At 37.6% G+C, this 21,245-nt stretch overlaps 1 protein-coding gene across 2 annotated transcripts in view; it reads right to left on the bottom strand.

The window, feature by feature from the left end:
* slc8a4b (solute carrier family 8 member 4b) overlaps positions 1-21,245 on the bottom strand; it is a 129,098-nt gene that overhangs the window by 57,358 nt on the left and 50,495 nt on the right. For both annotated transcript variants that reach the window (XM_044098386.1, XM_044098385.1), the window contains exons 2-6: positions 4,586-4,830; positions 4,031-4,170; positions 2,980-3,132; positions 2,661-2,888; positions 1,976-2,377 (exon numbers count right to left, since the gene is read on the bottom strand). In XM_044098386.1, the coding sequence (XP_043954321.1) occupies positions 1,976-2,377; positions 2,661-2,888; positions 2,980-3,132; positions 4,031-4,170; positions 4,586-4,757 (1,095 nt within the window). In that variant the 5' untranslated portion in view covers positions 4,758-4,830. The remainder of the gene's footprint in view (positions 1-1,975; positions 2,378-2,660; positions 2,889-2,979; positions 3,133-4,030; positions 4,171-4,585; positions 4,831-21,245) is intronic.

The following is a 21,245-nucleotide window of genomic DNA, read 5'->3' on the forward strand; positions in this document are numbered from 1 at the left end:
AATGTTATCAAATGTCTTTATTTTTATTTTTTAAACACAAAATAAGATGAAAAAATAAAAAATTAACAATTCATAAGAAAAAAAAATTAATCAGTAATAAATAAATAAAATATAATAACACAGCAGCTATAGAAGACTAGATAAATGTAATTATTATAATTCAGATTCAAATGGCTGTATTAACAGTTCTTTAACCTTTAACTTTCTGAACATGAATGGAACATTGAACATAAACTGTTATGAATATAACAGTTTATAAACTGTTTCTTCTGCCTACTTCATACAGCGAGAGGTCTGGCAGCGCTTCCTCTCGCATAGCCGAGCCACATTTGGCTTAAGGGAGGACGCAGTTGAGACCCTAAGTAGAGCTTGAAGATGCTCGTCAGTAAGTCTGGACCTGTACTTGGACTTATTAAAGTTCAAGGTAGAGAAGAGCTTTTCGCACAAGTATGTGCTCCCAAAAAGACACATGGTTCGCTTGAACATTCGGCAAAGCTCAGGGAAGCTGGGTGGCAATTCTCTCAAAAATTGCCCAAGCTTGTCTGCTTTTCCACTCACCTCCCTGAACTTGGCTTTGAGTTCAGAGAGGCACTGCGGGTCAATGAGCTCCATTTGAAGCACTGTGATTGGTAAGTTAGTTCAGCTCCGCACACAACACTGAAAAGTGCCAATCATATCAAACTCGCAGGCAGTGTTGGTATAGTTACTTTGAAAAAGTAACTTTAATCGGACTACTGATTACTCCTTGAAAAAGTAACTTAGTTAGATTACTGACTACTTGATTTGGAAAGTAACTAAGTTACACTAAAAGTAACTTTTTAGTTACTTTCAGCAGGTGCTGACAACACTCTGCCTCCTGTGAAAATCACATTGAGCTTTGCCAATACTTTTTTGTAAGCTATTTTATAATGGTAACATCAACAATGTGTCTCCACTGATAAGGTTGAACTGAAGAGGAGATTGTAGAAAAATAAAAAACGTGAGTAGTTTGTGTGGTCCACTGTTGTCTGGAAAACTCTAAGAAGGATTTTAAAGCCCCCCCATCCCCTCCCCCAGCCTCCAGGTTCTGTGTTACGGCCCTGCATTTGGTGTCACTGCGCACAGAGCTCCTCCTGCAGCTCACAGCTCAGATGGCTGCACAGATTTGTGACACTTATCTTAGTATTAATAATTAGAATTAAGTTGCCATTATAATTATTGGAAACTACGGACACGTTCATTCGTGGCTGTTTTCACGTTTATTGCGCTGTTTAAATTAGTCTCGATATTTGTAGTTTTCTGGAGCGCAACGCGAAGCTCGACGTCATTCAGAGGTAATATATTAACTTGACATTAACAAAGACACAGCGGGACGGATCATCTGAGAAATGATGAACAGGAGAGACTGACTAAAACTACCTTAATGACGGACAAATTCTGGGATTTATTATGAGTCTCTGCTTATTTCCAAGCCCAAATGAGCAACTTCACGTTCAAAAACGAGCCCAAAAAGCGCAACCCGCCACTCATTAAATCGGCAAGCGACTTTAAAAAATGAAGCCCAAAGCCGCTTATAATAATCGGACTTGGCGGCAGAATCTCAAAATAGTTCCAGTTTTTCCACCAACAAAATGCGCATCTCCCCCCATTTTTAACATTTCCGTCGCATAGAGACGTCGGTCACTCGACAAGACGAGTAGAGGAAATACGATTAAATAACAAAAGAAGATAGTAACGCAAAAATGATTTTGATAAGTAACTGTAGTCTGACTACTGGATTTGAAATAGCAACGCGTTAGATTACTCGTTACAGAAAAAAGTGGTCCGACGTCAGTAACGCATTACAAATTAACGCGTTACTGACATCACTGCTCGCGGGCCACACTAACATTAAACTTTCATATTAAGGTGGGGGCCACAAACTATCGTCCCGAGGGCCGCAGTTGGCCCGCGGGCCGCGAGTCTGAGACCCCTGGTCTAAAAAATAAGATTGTACCTGATAATTAGCCATCTCGATCAGCTGCTCCATGTCCTTGTCTGGGTGTCTCTGCTTCAGCTCCTTCAGTGTCCTCGCCATGTCCCTCCTGGCCTCATCATCCTCATTCTTTCCCCCCTCCATCATCCCTCCGTCCATCCCGCTGTGGCAGTTCAGCGCGATCTGTCCATCTAGTTCCAGCATATCCATCTTTGTGAATCCACCCGGACCCAACGCTCCTCCGCCTCCTCCGTCCATGCCGCCAATCCCTCCATCTCCCTCTGTCTCAATGATGATGCCGCGGTTCTTGTCGGCACGGTAACGCTTGCTGACATACTTGTAGAAGAGAAGGCGCCGGTCGGCCACCCAGGCTTGGACGACGCAGAGGGGAAAGCAGAGGAAGGTGAGCACAGCCTCCCATACCTGCAGAAGAGAAAAGACGAGGGGGCAATTAATTTTTTTACAAATGCTGTCAATCGATTAATCACATTCTAGTGCTGTGATTAATCACGATTAATCACGATGCCTAACTTTGTAAGCATGACATATAAATATGCACGCAGTTGCCTGAATGGTGCCTCCTTCTGCCACACTTCAACCATTTAAAATGCATGTAGATCGATTGATCGATTAATTTTTACACATTAAAATAATGCGATATTAAATCAGCATAACGTTGACCGCCCTCCTTTTTACCCTTCCTCACCTCCACCTCTCCAGGAGAAATCACGCTCAGAATCATGTAGAGCCAGATGTAGGCGAACAAGCTCCATGCTGCCGTGACGAAGAACACCCGAAGGTGTTTGATCTTCCTCGTTTCTCCATCGGGAACAACGTACACGCAGAGGGCGATGATCACAAACATGTTGAAGGCGGCGCTGCCCACGATGGTGCTGGGACCCAGAGACCCGGCCTCAAAGCCGTGACCGCACACCTGCAGGTCGGAGGTCAGAAAATTGGATTATTGCTCTGGGTTTCATAAGGTCTGGTCTGCTGGGCAGCTGCCAGTCTCGTCCTGGACTTACCTCAATAACTGACAGCAGAATCTCAGGAGCGCTTGAGCCCAAAGCCATGAGCGTGAGGTTAGAAACGGTTTCGTTCCAGATCCGAACCGTAGCCGTTGTGGTTTCACCGTTTGGCTTTTTTATTGTGATCTCCTTCTCTTGCGAAGTTATGACCTGCAGAGAAGAGAAAAGGCAGCAATAAGTGTTTGTTTAAGTTTATTCCTTTTTTATAAGGTACTGTGGATGCTAGAAGTGTGAGATACAGCATATTTTGGTATTGATCTGATGCGAAGTAAGTACAAAGCCAGTATTACTGATATTGATACCAATACCAATACTTGTTATTTTTACTTAGGTTTGATATAACGTCAAACTTCTGGCGTTTGTCTTTTTTTAAGAGGTACACCATTTTATCGGTGCCGATTTTCTTAAATTTGGGAGATCGGTGACTGGCCAATACTTATTTATATGTGAAGCTGATCGTATGTCCTGATTTTATCTACTTTAAGGTCTAAAAAATAGCCACCAGGTCATGTCTGCATGTTTCCAGTTAACAGTCACTCCACTGTCACTGACTCAGTGACATTCTTGCTGTTTAGCAACATTTCAGATGAAAAAGATATTTCTGACCAAAATTGGAATCAGTAGATTTAGGTTTTTTAATGATCGGTATTCGGTGATCGGCTAGAAACCTGCAATCAGTACACCCCTTGTTTTTTCCTACAAAAATGTTTTGTTAAATCCTAGGATGGAATTTGGACAAAGTTTATTGCTGTCTACAAAATACTTTCAGAACATGTTAACATGATAAACAGAAAAATAGAAAAGTAAAACAAATTTGTGTGAGTCTTTCTTAAATGAAAAAATTTGAATTTGAGAGCAAATCAAAGCAAAATCTTTTTTGAGGAACTGTTGAGAAACAACGCTGCAAAAATAAAATAACATTTAGACAAAAACTGAAACAAAAGTAATGATCTTGGCATGTTAGTATCAATTAGGTGCTGATGCCAAGTTTACCAATATTTTTGGATCAATCTCTAGTGGATACATGAGTGTTTAATGAGTGACGTACCTCTATGGACGACATGAACCGGTCCGCTATGATGCTCATCCCCAGGAACATGTAAATAAGTGCCACAAAGTAAACAATTGCCCGTGCCACTTTGTCTCCCACTGACGGGTTCTGGGGGTTCCACACAGGAAGTACCACTCCTGAAACACAAACATGAACACAGTTTGTCTTTACCAGCAGCCATTGTACAGTGCGTAAAGCGGTAAAACCAGTTGACCAAACGTGTTGGAGCTCAGCTGGGGTTGCTAGGTAACGGCCGGAATTCCGCTGGGGTTGCTAGGTAACCGTGCATTTCCTGCTGATTTGTGACTTACATTTGGAAGGTTTTTGAAACCACTCATTGACTTGTTGCTAGAAAAAACAGCTGAGTGTTTGTTTTTTTTGTTGTTTTTATTTGGGCTGATCTTCAAAGCAGTTGAGACCCAAATGGAAGCATTAAAATGTACGAAATGTGAATTTTTGAGTAATAGGAACGGCTTAAACATTACAAGGTTGTGTCACTCTTTCACTTTTTCAACTGAACTGCAGTTCACATAAAAGATATCAGTGGCCCACCTTCCTGACAGGGGTCTCCGCTGGCCGTACAGTTCCCTGAAGACTCTGCCAGGGCCGGAGCCGGGCATGAAGTCAGCACAGTGAGGAAGACGAGGAGGAAGAGCAGTGAGGAGGAGCAGGAGCGCAGGGAGACGATGGCAGATGTAGGGACAGGCATGGCCACAGCAGTCATTGTTACTGAAGCATCCGGCCCGACGTTTAATCACTCAGTTAGGGTCAGCTCAGAATCGAGTGAGGTCCAAAACCTGCAGGACGACAGAGAGAAAAGCTTTGATTTTATTACAGAAAAACGTGTCTAACAACATATTACTGAAGTGACGACGCTCTGCTCTACAGCCACCGTCTTTTAGGGGAATAGTTGGGAGGTGATTTAAGGTGGATTCAAGCCCATAAAATGAAAAAGCAACAAAAAGCGGGTCATTACATGGGAGAAAATTAGAGAGATTCTTTAGACGTGATGTAAACTCTATTAAAGTCGTGGCCTGCAGCTGTAATGGACCTACAAATAAGAACCGTTGAGCCTTCAGTAGATTGGTTGAGCCTGAGGTCCTGGAAAGCACAGATAAAAAATATTAATCCTCTTTTATTTTTTGCCTCAGACAAAAAGAGACAATAAAAACATTGTTTCTGCAGTTTAACCCGAAGAAGACTGTAAGGGTTTTTATGTATGATGCCCCAATAAATGGCCAAAATTATGCTGAATTCATATTCAGGAAGGAAAATTGTTGAAACGTTTTTGTTTTGTTTTACCATAAACAAAGCAAAACATAAGGATGTTTTTAATTTTACCTCAACAATCCTTAAAGGATGGAGAGATAAACCAATCAAACATTTATCAGTTTTAAGATGTAATTTGTTTTCCTATAGGATGTTACTTTTGTTTTGTCAACTAATTAAGTAGTGAATTAATTACCGACTCAAAAAATGACCATTATCTGACCGAGCAACAAACTCAGAGCAGTAATTAAGTCAAAACTGAACAAAAAATAAAAATTTTCCAGTTAAGATTAATAAAAAATATATTTTTTAAACTATATGTAAAAACTTTCTGTTGTACCCAAAACTTCTCAATTGTCATAGTTTCAGCTTCACCTGTTTCAAATTCTGTAAAAGCAAGAGAAAAAGACAAATCTCTTATAAAGCTCATGTTGCTGTCCAATTATTAACTGCTTACTCCAGTAAATAATCAACAGATCAATTCTACTCTGTATTGATAAGTCAAGCAGAAAGCAGAGATTTACACATGTTGATGTAAAATGTTTTTTTTATTGCTACAAACAATCAAACTAAAGAAAGGTTGATTTAGCATTTAAAGCACGCGATTCATCGTCGTATTAATCTATAGTTTATCCAATAACATGGTTTAGATTAACTGTGAGAATAGTCTAGTCAAAGTCCAGATTAAATCCAGTTGAGAATATGTGAATCAGTGTTCACAGACACAGGGAGGGATGTGATGGATTACATGTTTTTATGTTTCAAAGGCGTTTCACTAAACTAGAGATAATCCAAAAATAAAAAATTAATTTCATAAAATCAGAAGCTCTGTTCAAACATTTCCTGTCAAAGTACCAGGAAGTCTGTTTTTGGATCATTTTCAGTTTTTGTCAGAGTCTGATGGTGTTCCTAAATAATCAGCTCGCCAAAATAAAAGCTCTACTACTCTAATATTTGCCTAAGAACATCAAACATGGAGGATTTGTCTTGTAGAGAGAAAGAAGGGAAACAGAAACTCGTGCTCCACTGCTCAGGTAGATTTTAGTTTGAGGTCGACTTTTCATGTGGTTCCTTTGACTTGATGTCTTCCCGCACCGTTAAAATTGATTTTTCAATATTCCCCGCAGAGTCTGGTGAAAACAACGGCCTTCAAATGTATCTGTCTTTGCACGCAGGTCATTACAGACAGACGTGTCTGCGTGCAGACCGCGGTTGGTTTTACATTGGGGAAAGCAGAAATAAAACGGCAAAATGTTTCCTGAGCGGCTTTTCATTCATCTGGTAAAAGAAACAACGTTTTAAGATGTCGGGTCAAGTCAGGGTAAATAAATCCTCAGTCACAGAGAAACAGCCTCACTTCCTTTTTGACAAAATCTCAAATACATTCAAACACACTGGACTCAAACTGCTGACCCGCTTTTCTCAGAAACACCAAGTACAAATAAGCGTGGTTAGTTGTCTGTGGGTCGCTCACCCCGTCCTCATCCATCTTCCAGGGTCTTCCTGCACCGACAGCAACCTGTCACTCCAATGCTCTATTCACGTCTCTCCTTCCTACTCTGTGATGTCAATGCTTCTCTAACATCTTAGCCTGCAAGATTTAACAGAAACTGATACGTCCCTTTCTCATCTGCATGGTCCAAATCTACTCAGTTAAGCATCTTTTCACAGCGCAGAACAATAATGAAATGCAGGAGCGGCTTGTTGTTTTTGTAGCATCTAAGTCAAATGAACCACAAATTGTGTTTCAGTATTTTAACTTCCTTTCAAATTGCCAATATGCGGCGCTAGCTTGAAGTGACGCAATCAACTTCAGATGGAGAGAAAAAGTGTGAATGACTTGGCGGAAAGTGTCCCCAAAATAAAATTTTTACAGCTACATCATGGTTTAACAGTTAAACCTTCTCAAATAAAACAGGAAAACTGAGACCTTTAGCTGCTTCTGTTCAACACGGCCACTCTGTATCTAGTTTGTTACAGAAGTTGAGAGAAATTACAGCTCTGGAAAAAATTAAGAGACCTCTTAAAATGATCAGTTTCTCTGATTTTACTTTTTATAGGTATATGTTGAGTACGTTGAACATTGTTATTTTATTCTATGAAATACTGACAACATGTCTCCGAGATTCCAAGCAAAAATTTAGTATTTATGAGCAGAAAATGAGAAACGGTCAGAATAACGAAAAAGATTCAGTCCTTTAAGACCTTAAATAATGCAAAGAAATCAAGTTGGTATTGTAAAGGAGATTTTCCATTAAAGAGAAAAATGTTTTATTTGCATCACACATTGTTCCTTTTATGTATTTACAGCATGTGTTAATGCATGACAGTCAAGATGTTTTTCTGGTAGAAACTGTGCAGCTGCAGAGGGTGTGAAAACTAATTGAACAAGATGTGCATGTGTCCGCCGCACTCCGCCGATTACATCGCCTGTCGCCTGGGGAACTTGCTGTTCCTCCTTTGGCCTTCTCCGAACAGGAGACAAAGTGTTTAGTATTCGCATCCCGTAGACATAACAGTAAGCCTGCAGAGGGAGAAAAGAGATATCAAATCTGGAGTTGTTATCGAAGTGTAAGCTTGTGCTGACGTGGTGGACGAGCTTTCAGAGTTGAACCGTTCCACCCTAGCGCCTGTTCAACAGAAACGAGATGTTCGTTCTTTGTCCCCTTTTGTTTTGGAAATGTTTGCCTCCACTTTTGATAGAGGTGTACAAGCTAACTGTGTAACTCTGAGTTTGGCAGGGCAGATTTTGATTTTTCCCGAAGCAGTTCATGTATTTTTGCTCTCCATCTGCGCAGATGAATTAAAGATTGATTTTGCTCCTTGACTTTTGAACAGATCTCAGCCTCTGAATTGTGCACTTCACAGTATTCATTTAGAAACAACAATACTAATGTTTTAAACAAGGAAGAGTTCAGAAATTAATATTTGGTGGAATAAGCAGGGTTTTTTTTAGTGAGGTTCAGTGCATTGGGCTCTTAACTTTCTCCAGAGTAGCATGGTGGATTATGCTGATCCAAAGCGAGTCGAATAACATCAAAATTTTAGTATTTCACATTACAGTGATCAATCATCAGTGTGGTGAATTATAGGCTGAAGACGGCTCACTAAAGAGCACTTTTAAATCTTTGGGGAGGGTGCTGGTCTAATATGTCTCCAAGCTGCTGCTTTCAGACAACATTGATCCTGTTTTTTGCCTCTTCCTCAAGGAATACATCAACATACAACTCCTCATAACTATAACTCGCTTAATTTTTGAAGCAACTGCTACTGAAATACGATCCAATAATTACATTATTTAGTCTCATGAGACGCTATGCAAAGGTTCAGTCTGTGCTGATGAAGATTCACTCATTTCAGGGTAAAAAATGCTTCAGTTTTAAATAAACTGTCAGAACAACACGGTAATTAAGCCAAAACTTTACAAAAATACACATATTTTCTATGGTATATATTTCTAATACTGTATAAAAAAGTCTGAAGTGCTTCAATGAAAAATCTGCAGAATGTGCAAATTTATTTTATCTGATTAAAATACTCAATTATGAAAAGAATCATTACCTGAACCCCTGAAATTAAATGTGGATTAAAACCTTGTTACTTTTTATTTTTGTATAAAAACATTATTTGGCAGAATATGAATAGAGAAACAATAAAAAAAAATCTTCATTTTGTGAAATGGTAAACAGATGAAACAGAAGATGAAGGCAGACGAGGAACATATTTACAACCACTGTAGAGCAAATCACACACCAGCTTTGACCTGCTTATTGAAAGCAGTAAGAGCACTGACAGCGGCCGTCAATTCACATCAACTCAGCTGCACCTCACTGCTCTGCCTCTCTCACACACACACACACGCACACACACACACACACACACACACACGCACACACACACACACACACAGCCTCAGAGGGCTCATGTCTCAGGGTTAAATGACATTTCCATTCGACTTGTTTATACAGATTCAGCTGGTATTTATCCTTTCAGTCGCCTCTCTTCTCTTCTGCGCTGTGTTTTGGGGTTTTCATCTCCACCATATTGTGATATTAATAGTTTAACTCTCGTGTGTTTGTCCCTCTGTCCTCAGTCAGGAAGAAAAACAACCACAGTGGTGAATCGATCAGGATTTATGTCCTTCTCAGCGCTGCAGGAATGTTTTATTCGTTGATTTTTCTTCATCACTTTGAATTGGGGATCAGATGTTCGGTTTTGGGAATCTTTCTGCAGTTTCTCATCTTTAAAGATGTTGATCAGGCAGATTATAGATGTTGATATGCCTTATTCATGCTTAACAGATTTCAACAATTCATATACCAAAATATTCAGCTTCTTCTACTGCTATACCTTTAGGTAAGTTCATCTTGTCAAACTCAGCTTCATTTTGGGCCAAATCTAAAATCTGATTCTTCTTAAAGGGCCAGAATGTATTGATAAATCCCACTAAACTGTTAAAATATCAGTAAATAGCTGTTTGTTTCAGTATTCAATAAGAGGTTCTAAAAATAAAGCAAGACTAAGCATCTTTTCATCCAGGACTTTGTGAATATTTTTGTTTTTTATGGTGCTAATTTAGGAATATTTGTAAGGAATTTATATGATATTTCGCTCATGTATGATGCCAAACGTGACTTTTTATCAATCGCTGCATTGATGACGGACTATAGCTTGACATCAAGTGAGTCAGAGGTCACTTAAACTCAACGTTTTCTGCCAATTTTAAGAAACAATGTGGGGACCTGCTGAATGAATTTCGCAGATTTGTGAGAAACTGGAGGGACTAATTGATGTAATTGGAGTCTAAAGGGCCACATAGAAAGCTGCGGCGGGCCAGATTTGACCCCTTGACCTTGCGTTTGACACATGTTACATACTTTTTGTAATATTTAAACTCTTATGCAGATTTTGGGTCCACTGAAACACTTTACTGCAGCCTTGAAACTCCATTCAACGTGACGAGTTTGACTGAATGATCATCGTCACTGAAGCTCCAGGTGTTATAAAGTTAGGATGTGGGTGGAGGAACAGCAAAAAGACAACCAAGCAAAAGCGATTTTTACTGGATGATAAAGAAATTACATTTATCAGTGGTATTCCTGGAGATATTTAGCTGAGTAAAATTAGCAAGTGGCAAAACAAGGTGGCTTATTTGAAGAGAAAGAGTCGGGATTGGTGGATTAAACCTCAGAGATTATGTAAGAGATGAACTCAGATAAAGAATGTGAGTCTGAGAGGGAATGAGTGTGTTTGTGGCTCAGAGTTCGGAGCTGTCCAGAGGCTGGAAAGCTGACGAGATGCATGATTAGGCAGATTTAAGGGCGATGGTGATGCACCCTGCTGGGCCGACGATGCAGCTGTTGACGCACGTCAGAGGAGCGCTGCAAAGCGCTGCACGTTCTCCAGAGAGCGATCCAGACTTAAGAGAGAGAAACAAAGAGAAACGGAGTCGAGAGGGAAACCCGCCTGGCCTCAAAGGGTTGGAGAAATAAGTTGCTTTGAAATGTTGAGCAATGAATCTATAACAGCCGGGAACGGCAACTCAGTGGGCAGCAACTTTTAGACACCTTATCAAATTAGAGCCTGAACTAACAATTATTGTTAATAATAATATATCAATTAATCACATAATAAATTAAAACAAACTCAGTAATTTCATCTGCATGATTTATTGTTTTTCTCTATTTCTGCCAAAAACTGGTGCTTTGGTCTCAACTAGACCTTTTTTTTGTTTGTTTTTTGAAGGACAACTTTTGTTTACAGAAATTTCATAATTAATTTTATTTGTTGTTTCTGTTTTATATATTTTGGATAATTAAAATGTCTTCCAGCTCCAGTGTTAAATGTTAATTAGAATTTAAAGCTTATTGATCTTTGAGGAAACATGTTCATCCATACTAATGCCATTAGCATTATATAACTTGAAAATTGTCTCAAAACAACGATGTCATCGTTTCTTCTGGGACGATTTAACGTCCAGAAAAATATCTCATCGTGACATGTCTAATAGGAGTAGTTATCAATTATTATGACGAATTGGATAAAAAAAATAAATAAATAGCAGATCCTACAAATATTTCAGTTTACCACTTTTAAGAAAAAATATTGCTCAAAATAAAATAAAATATTTGTTCATCTGGAGCTAAAACTTGAATTTTAAAACATATTTCCAGACAAATGTGTTTTAAATCTAAAATGTAAAATCTTGGACTTATTACTGCTCTGAATATATATAATTTTATTATTTAATAATTGTTTAGCAAATGGCGTTTTTAGACCGCATACTCCAGCCAATGATGACACGATTACTAAATTAGTTGACAATTACTTCAATAACTGATTAATCTGATTAATTGTTTCAGCTCTGGATCAAATTTCTGGCCTTTGGGAAACTTGCTGACACATTTTTATTTCTCTCAGAAATACGCCTTTGGCCAGTAGCTTGATTATCCACAGCAAACTGAATATGAGTGATGAACTGCAATAAATGAAACAAAGGGGACATAAAGATGCTAAACAAAAACTGAACTTTCTAAATCTGCTGCAGATTATCTGATAATATCAGGAATTTAAATGATTATTCAGGCTGGACCATAAGTTTCCATACATCAAAAAAATTTAACATTTTATATTTTATATTTAGCTTTTATTTTTGTGGGACTCTGTAATCGCTGCACGTCTTGGACCACTTCCAGGTTGATCTGCAACATTTCCAGTTTTCTGAAAGCTGTAAATAAGTTTTGCCACAGTGTCGTGTGTGTGATGCTCATTCCATGTTTTCTGTTAAAGTTTTGTGCAACCAGGCGACTGCTTCCCAATCCAGCCATCAAGATAAATCAGACTATTTACTCTTTTGTCAAACACATCTTCTTGGGTATCTGAAATATAAAAGAAATATACATTTTACACTCTCCTCTGTGTGGAAGCTTATGGCCCACCCTGTATATCCTGAAACACATTGAAGTCTTGGACGCCTCACATGTAATAATGGATGCTACGGATGTCGGCGCCGGTCACAGGAAGTCGGATGAATCCTCAGGGCTGAATCCAGAGCGATCGGGTTTGTAATCCCACGGTTTAATTTGGAAACAGTTCCTCCGTTTGCCATGTGGCTGAACAAAGTGAAACTGTTTCCTCAAGACAATAAGCCTCTTACTCTCCCCTTAATTCAACTTTTCTCTAACTTTCCCATCTCCTGACCTTTTAGGATTAGAGAAAGCGTACTGTTGCGTGTTTTCAGGAGCAGCAGTCAAAGTTGGCACATTTAAAAAGTGTTGCATCTCCGCCTCTGTGAAAACATTTTGTGTAGGCGAGGATGTCATCCAGATGAAGTTAAAAAGCTGCTAATGGGCTGTGAAGAGAGAGAAGCTGAAGCAAGATATGAGGATGTTGGATCTGTGTTCTGGGATTTATTCTCTAAAGTTCAACTTTAGTTTGTCGCTGCAGCTGCCGTGATTCTTACTGATTCTCATAAGAAAAAAATATATTAAAAACACGTGAAAAGCAGCATAATTTTAGGGTGAATAAAGGATAAAAATCCAACTTTTATTTTATTTAAAAGAGAAAAATTAATCTCATAATAGAAAATAATAATAACACCAGAACTACAGGCATAGCTTACAATTCCTCCTGATGTTTTATTTTATTATTTATACTTATTTAAGTTGCTTTGAGTGCGTATTGTAGAGGATTCCTAATAAACAAGTGAAAAGAGGCAGCCAACTTATTATTTTGTAACAAAAGTTAATTGATTTTTTGCCTTTGAAAGTTGTTGTAGATTGCACTGACAACATAAAGAATTTAAATGACTTGTCTTTCATTTTATTTGCTTTAAATTTGCTTTAATTTGCACCGAGAACATAAATACTTTTTTACATTTCTTATTTAACACTTATTCTAAAAACAAGCTTTATTTAAAATGTGCTATACAAGAGATTATATTTTATAATCTCTTGTATAGCATGTATGTATATTTCTTTTGTTAATGTATATCTCATTAACAAAACTCATTATTTTTTTTGGTTCTCATGTAACGCGTGAAGATTTTAGTTTGAAAATATACAAATATAAATATTTTTTAAATCTTTAAATCTTACTTAGTAGCACCAGAAAACATTAGCTGTTGACAAAAATCGTGATTTGTTTTATATTACATCAGTATTCACTGTTGTGAAAAATTTGATCATGATAGGATTGTGTCCCAGCCACTTTTTGCAGGATCTGGTAGAAACCTGGCAACCTGAACCGGCGCTATTGGAGGCTAATAAGTTAGCAGCTCCTCTAGACAAAAACAAAACTTCCATCTGCGGTAAAAGTTGGCATCCAATTAGGTTAAAATGCTTGTTCGTGTATTCCCGAATCACTGAGGGTGAAAATTTAGTCGTGACAAACCTTCATCCCTCCCTCCCCATCCTCCCCCCCGGCTTGTTTCAGCTGGGCGAACTAAGACTCTTTCGCCTTCTTCTCCATTTCTTTCCCATCGGCATCACCCCATCTGTTCCCATCGCTCCGCTTCCTCCTCCTCTTCCTGTTCGCTCCTCTTTCATTTTATTCACCGTCCTTTATTTTATGTTTTCCTCATCCAGCCTCCCTTACTGTCTGTCCGCTCTCTTGGGCTCCGCATAACAGCAGCGTTGCTTCAAAAAGGCCAAAATAAATCCCCTTGTCGCTGGGCTTAGGGGAAAGATTGTCACAGGGAGAAAGAGGATGAAAGGAAGTAGAGAGTGGAAAAAAAGAGAGAAATCAAGCACATGGAGAATAATTAGAAGCTGCTTTAATCCCCCTCCCTGATCTTTTTTTTCTTACATCCGGCCCTAGTGCAGCGACAAACACATTCAGAGTGGATACAACACGCAGCTTTACAGCTGCAACTCTCTCTTTTATCTGCTCACAGTGGAAACATGTGATAATAAGTTGCTTCTGGGGAAATCATGTCCCTGACGGCAGCAATTTTCCACACCTTTCACGCTTCTACTCTTCAATTTTGTAACTAGTAGAAGTCTGGAATCATCAGTCTTTTCTACATAGCTACAGATTTATTCTGCTTCTGCTTTTTCATCACATTTAAATGTTTCAGATCATGACGGCTGCCTGAAGTCAGTAAGTAAGCTAGAAGATCTCAAAAAGCGACACATTGTGAGCCAATCTGGTGTCAGTCAGTCTGTCAGACACCAGCAATGTCCCCAGAGAAGCAATTCCTGCAGCCGATTAATCCAAGAAGGCATAAGAAGCCATTCCTATGTTGTCTAAAGGTGTTTTCACATGATAGTCCGGTTGGCATTGGGAACATTGGAAACCAAAGTTGCAACGTTTGTTAAATTTTTAGCTAGTGAAACACTTTATTACGTCAAGCGAACCAGATCCATGAAATGAACTTGAATGGAATTGATCACCTCTCCAAACGAGCCAGATTTCCAGTCAGTTTGTTTAAAGTGGACTGAACAGGGCTGGTGGAAATCCAGCATTAAGTCCACCAATAACTCCGAGATATTCTGAAGTCAAATGCAAAGCTGTCTGTCTGAAAACGGGAAGAGAGGGACAAAATTCTTCCATTCAGACAGAAAACGATTATTGAGCTGAAGTTTGTTCTACAAGTTAATGAGTTGTGGACTGTGTTTGTAAATAACAGAACATGTAAATAACTTAAATAGTGTCCTTGCTCAGCCTGATCTATCACACTGCAGTCGGCCTCAGTTTTAGGACCTCTACTGAGAGCTGGGCCTGTTTTTATTGTAATCCACTCTTAACAATGTAATTTACAAGGAAAACCCTCTTATCTAATTGATTTAGTTAATGCAGGCCTTGAATAATCAGCCAGCATTTCTCCCATCTGCTGCACTCACAATAACCCAAACGTTAAATGGATCAACCGCTCATTTCATATCCAGATTGTTAATCACATTAACTTTGCTAACCCATTAGTCACTCTGTCCTTTGTTTTTTTTTTTTTTTGTGTTAATCTTTCACTCTCAGTTGATTAAACGCATATCTGACTGGTTTACTCCGTCAACGAACGGCGCCGTCCGGCGCACGTCTTCTGGATCAAAATGAGAGATTTTCACGCTGCGGCAAAAATGAACTTTATGAATGTTTAATTTACAGACGGCAGACAGAGGCTCATAAATACCGGATTAATAACAGCTGGAGCATCCAACTGCAGCAGCACGAGCCTGATCAATGTGATCAATGATCAATGTGTTTAATGATCTTTTGAGAAGTCAGAATCATCTCCAACAGCCTCGGTAGTGATTTTTTAGAGGTTTGCATGAATTCGCAATAAAATTGTCTCACGTAGAAAGTTGGAATTTACAAAAAATGTAGATAGTTGGTGAGGTGAAGGCGACTGGAAATCAAGGATTATTCAGCGTGTCAACATGGAAGAGGATTAGGGTGAAGATAAAAAATTACTGTAATCTCAGAATTACAACTTTAATGTAAGTTTTATGACGTCAATCCAAGAATTCAAACTTAATCTCAGAATTAGGACTTTAATCTAAGAATTACAACTTCAATCTGAGTTCAGACTATTAGAATTCAGATTTCAGACTTTAATTTTGAGAATATGACTTTAATGTAAGAAAACAACTTTAATCTCAGAATTCAGACATTAATATCAAAATTTTGTCTTTCTCAGAATTCAGATTTCAATTTCAGAATTCAGATATTAATCTCAGTTTTCAGACTTTAATCTAAGAATTTGGACTTCAGTTTCAAAATTATAACTTTGATCACAGAAATCCAACTTTAATTAATTAATTTACTTTAATTATGACATCAGTGGCTATACAGCCCTTTCCACATTCAAGTCATTTCTCAAAACACGCCTTTTCACACCAGATTTTAACACGAGTCCATAAGTGCTCTGTCTTTATAAATAAAATGTATTAGTATTATTTAATCTCACCATTCTGACTTTGACCTTAAAATTTTGAGAAAAAAAAAAGTAATTTCTCACAATCTCAGAAACTTGAGAAAAAGTTTGATTTTAACTTCAGAGTTTTTTCCTGAATTGGGGCTGCACAGTGGCGCAGTGGGTAGAGCTGTTGCCTTGCAGCAAGAAGGTCCTATAAGTGGGGGTGGAGGACTTCGTCACAGCCCTGACTGGCTCAGTTTGCATTGTAACTTATTAGGGCTGAAGGATTTGTCGGATTAATCGTGATGATTTGATTATTTGATTAATCATTAACTGTAGAATAGAGACTTTTTAAAAAGACCATTTGCTGAAAAAACAACACACTCACAGCAGTAACTAAGTTAAATCTGAACAAAAATATGTACATTTTCCATTTAAGATAAATAAATCTTTGTCTGTAAATATGTTGTACCAACAAATCCTCAAGTGGATTGGGTTTAGCTTCACTTGGTTAAGACTTTGTAAGAAAATATTTCCTATTAGCACCTTTTTATATCCAATTATTAATCTTAAAAAAGTCAATAGATCAGCTCTACACTCTGTTGATGCCAAGTCAAGCAGAAATGGCTGAGCGTTTCACATGTTGATGTTAAGTTTTCTGTTTTTAGCTGCAGACGCCTCAAGCTGTGCTATCATAGCAATGCTATGTTTTTGTGTTTTAGGCAATAATATTTCTATTTTGTTATTTTAAAAATAAATTATTTGAATTTGAATGTATTTATAACATTGTGTAAAACAGTCTTAAGTGGTTAACTGAAATTGCTTCCAATTAATAATGATGATCAACAGATTACCGTGATAATTATTAGTTGTGGCCCTACAACCTATTAAAACAACCAATCAAACAACGTTTCTGTTGTTCAGCTGTGGTGGCAGAACAAAGAGTGCAGAGCTCGATGTTCTCATATTCTACTGTTTGGTCATTTATTAAAATTCCCCATCATGTCTCTCCCAAAAGTGAAAAACCCAAACACGCGTGTGTGCTGAGAGACGTCCCAACCTGATAATTAAAGCTGTGAAATCCTCCAGTTATCATGCAGGGCTGGGCTGGGCTGCTGTTTGTGTGTGTGGGCGAACGCTGATGGTTGTCGGGACTGAGAGCGCTCGAAAAATTTAACATTTTCACACGCATATCAAAATCACTGTCTGCAATAAATGCTTTACTGCTGTTATAAAGAAAATAGCAGTCAGTGTTCAGTAAGTCTCCATGGCTGCAGGATGACTGAAGTGGAAATGAGAGCTGCACCGTCGCAGCTGTAGCGACGAGTTAAGCAGCAGCACTTCCAACAGGTGAAATTAGCAGAGCGGCAATCGCACACCAAGGCAAGCGTCCACAGAGGAGCTTTGGCGCAGATAACCGCGCTCGCTGGTTAAATCCAGTCTGAGGAGGCAGGCTGCCGGGTGCCGGGGGTAGGAGACAGTGGAAGGAGGTTGGAGAGTGAACGGAACAAACAAGGCGGTAGGATTTGAATTTTGGCGGTTAGCATAAACTGTACATTGACTGTAGCTACATGGCTTCTACATCAGGAGGAAATAGTGGGAATGAGATGGAGTGGATGATTTCTAGATCATCACGAATGAAAAGAACAATTAAGAAAAGACAAGAAAGAGCAAGAAGTTGGTCAGAAGAAAGTGAGACAAGAGCAGACATTAGCAAAAGAACAAAAACAAATGACAGGGCGAATTCAGATGAACAGAGTCAAGCTAATTTAGAAGCAGAATATAAAGTCGTGGTAGAATTCAAGCAAGAGGGGGGAGCTATACATCCCATAAAACTGACTAAAGCAATAGAGGCAGAAATAGGAAAAATAAAAATGGCTAGAATCATGAACAACAGAAGAGTGCTGATACATGCTAACAGCGAATCACAGCAACAAAAGATCATGAAAATGGAAAACCTAATGGGGAAAGAGTTAGAACTCATATACCAGGATTGTTAGCGAGGCTAAGAGGAGTGATTTCAGGAGTTCCGCTGGAAATGACAATGGAAGATGTGAAAGCAGAAATCAAAGGAGGGAAAATAACTGATGCCACTAGGATTAAAAGTAAAAGAGACGGGGAACTTAAAGATACTATGGCAGTAATTTTACAGTTTGAAAATAGTATGCCTGGAAATATCCAGCTGGGTTACATGAACTATAGAGTTAGAGAGTATATCCCTAAACCCCTCCGCTGTTTCAAGTGTCAAAGAATGGGACACACTGCAAAGGAATGCAAAGGAAAAATCAGGTGTGCAAGATGTGGAGGTCCACATGAATATGGAAAATGTGAGAAAGATGCAAAAATCAAATGTTGTAATTGTGGAGGAGAACATAGTGCAGCTTATGGTGGATGTCAAATACAAAAGGAAGCTAGGGAAGCTCAAAGAGTTAAAATTACAGAAAGAATTTCATATGCTGAAGCCTTAAAAAGAGTAAAGAAAGACAGTAATAGAGGAATGGGAGAAACAGGTCAAAGAAACTCAGCTTGGAATATAAATCAAGTGCAGAACGGACAGAGACAAATACTGGCTCCAAATCCAAATATCCAAAATGCATGCTTGCATAAATGTAGAGTGGATGAAGATACGATGGTGGTGAAAAAAGAAAACTTCGTAGCATTTATATGCCATATTGTTAATGTAACAGTGCAAATGAAGAAGAAAAGTGATAAAATAAAGGCAATAGTAACAGCAGCTGGAAGATTTTTAGATATGAAAGAAATACAAGCAGATCAAATACATACCATTCTAAGTGCCACTGAAACTACAGGAAATACACAGGACTAGGATCCAAGTGTTCTTTTTAATGGTTTTATATATACTTCAATGGAATGCTCGAAGCTTAATAGCCAATGGACAAGAATTTAAAAAGTATATTTATGAATTAGAAATAATCCCTGATATTATATGTATACAAGAAACATGGTTAAAACCAAATCTAGATTTTAAGATCCCTGGATATAACATGGAAAGACAGGATAGAAGTGATTGTAATGGAGGAGGATGTGCTACCTTAATTAAAGATGGAATAGCTTATAAGAAAATCCCAATGAATAATGAATTAGAATGTATTATTATAGAAATATTTAATGTAAGAAAATATGGTAATATTAAAATTATAAACTATTATAATCCATGTAAAAATCTCGATTGTAAAAAGCTTAAGGAAATGGCTGGGAAATTACATAGAAGAGAAGTATGGGTGATTTTAATGCTCATAATAGTCTCTGGGGCAGCAAAAAGACAGATCAAAATGGCAACATAATAGAAGAAATAATGGATGAAAGGTCACTAGTTTGTCTTAACAATGGAAAAGGTACCAGAATTAATATATATAAAAATACAACCTCATGTCTAGACATTACATTAGTATCTGACTGTCTTGTAGGATCATGTGAATGGAACGTCAACAGGGAATCTACAATAGGGAGTGATCATTTTCCAGTAAGTACTATAATTAATGATAATATAAAGAGGCAAGAAGATGTCATAATCACAAGATGGTGCTTTAATAAAGCTGATTGGAAAAAATTTAAAGTAAAGTGTGAGGAAAGCAGACATTTGGTTACATTAAAAGGTAACATAGAAGAGTGTACAAGCCAGATAACAAAACATATTTTAAATGCTGCAAATTCAAGTATACCAAAAACAATAATAAAAGGGAAGAAAAAAGTAGTCCCTTGGTGGAATGATGAATGTACTAGAGCGATTAAAGATCGTAACAGGGCATTTAAAATACTGCAGAAAAATTTAACACTTGAAACTCTTATTAATTATAAAAAGAAAAGAGCAGTAGCTCGTAAAATTATTAAGGAAGCCAAAAAGAAAACGTGGAGAGAATATACTTCCTCAATAGGATCTGAAATTAAATTGCAAAATGTATGGTCAATGTTTAGGAAAATGATTGGGAAAAGGAGTGGTATTAAAATACCAGCCTTAGTCAGAGATCAGGAAGTAGTAGTGTTAAATAAAGATAAGGCAGATTTGTTGGGGGAAGCATTTGCAGTACATAGTGGGGAACATCTTACAAACATTCATAGACAACAGATGAATCAAAAAATTAGCAAGCATAAAAATATTTTGGGAAAAAGTCAAACATATAATTCAACATTAGACATAAATATAACCATGAAGGAAATTAAAGCAGCATTGAAAGGGACAGGATATTCAGCTCCTGGGGAAGATCAGCTATGCTATACTATGTTTAAACAGATTCCTGAAGTAACATTAGAATTAATATTAAAACTGTTTAATAAAATATGGAAAGAAGGTTTAATACCAAATAGATGGAAGAAAGCAATAATCCTGCCGTTTAACAAACCAGGGAAAGATCCTGCAAATCCAAATAATTACAGACCAATAGCATTAACTTCACACTTAAGTAAATGGATGGAGAAAATAGTGATTAATAGACTAGAATTTATTCTTGATCATAAGAAATTAATCAATGAAAATCAGTGGATTTAGGAAAGGAAGATCAACAATGGACTAATAACTAGAATTAGTAATGATATAGAGAAAGCTTTAAAAATGAAAGAAATTATGATTGTAGTATTTTTGGACATAGAAAAAGCTTATGATTCATTATGGAGAGAAGGACTACTTATAAAAATGAAGCAGATGGGAATAGGAGGGAAAATGTTTAATTGGATAGCAAATTTTTTGAAGGATAGAAAAATAAAAGTTAAGATTGGAAATGATTACTCAAAAGAATTGAATATTGAAAATGGAATTCCACAAGGTAGTGCAATTAGCCCAATACTATTTAATATTATGATAAATGATATCTTTTCTGAAACAGAAGAATGTATAAAATCTGCATTATATGCTGATGATGGAGTTTTATGGATGAGAGGAAAGAATACAAGATTTGTTATAGGTAAAATTAAGAAAGCGATTAATAAAGTAGAAAAATGGTCCTTTGAATGGGGTTTTAAATTATCAACAAGTAAATCTTGTTATATGATTTTTACAAATAAGAAAAACATAGACATAGGTACAATAACATTATATGAACAACCATTGGAAAGGGTAGCAGAATTTAAATATCT

This window comes from Gambusia affinis, linkage group LG18, assembly GCF_019740435.1.
Source record: "Gambusia affinis linkage group LG18, SWU_Gaff_1.0, whole genome shotgun sequence".
In the NCBI taxonomy this organism is placed as follows: domain Eukaryota; kingdom Metazoa; phylum Chordata; class Actinopteri; order Cyprinodontiformes; family Poeciliidae; genus Gambusia; species Gambusia affinis.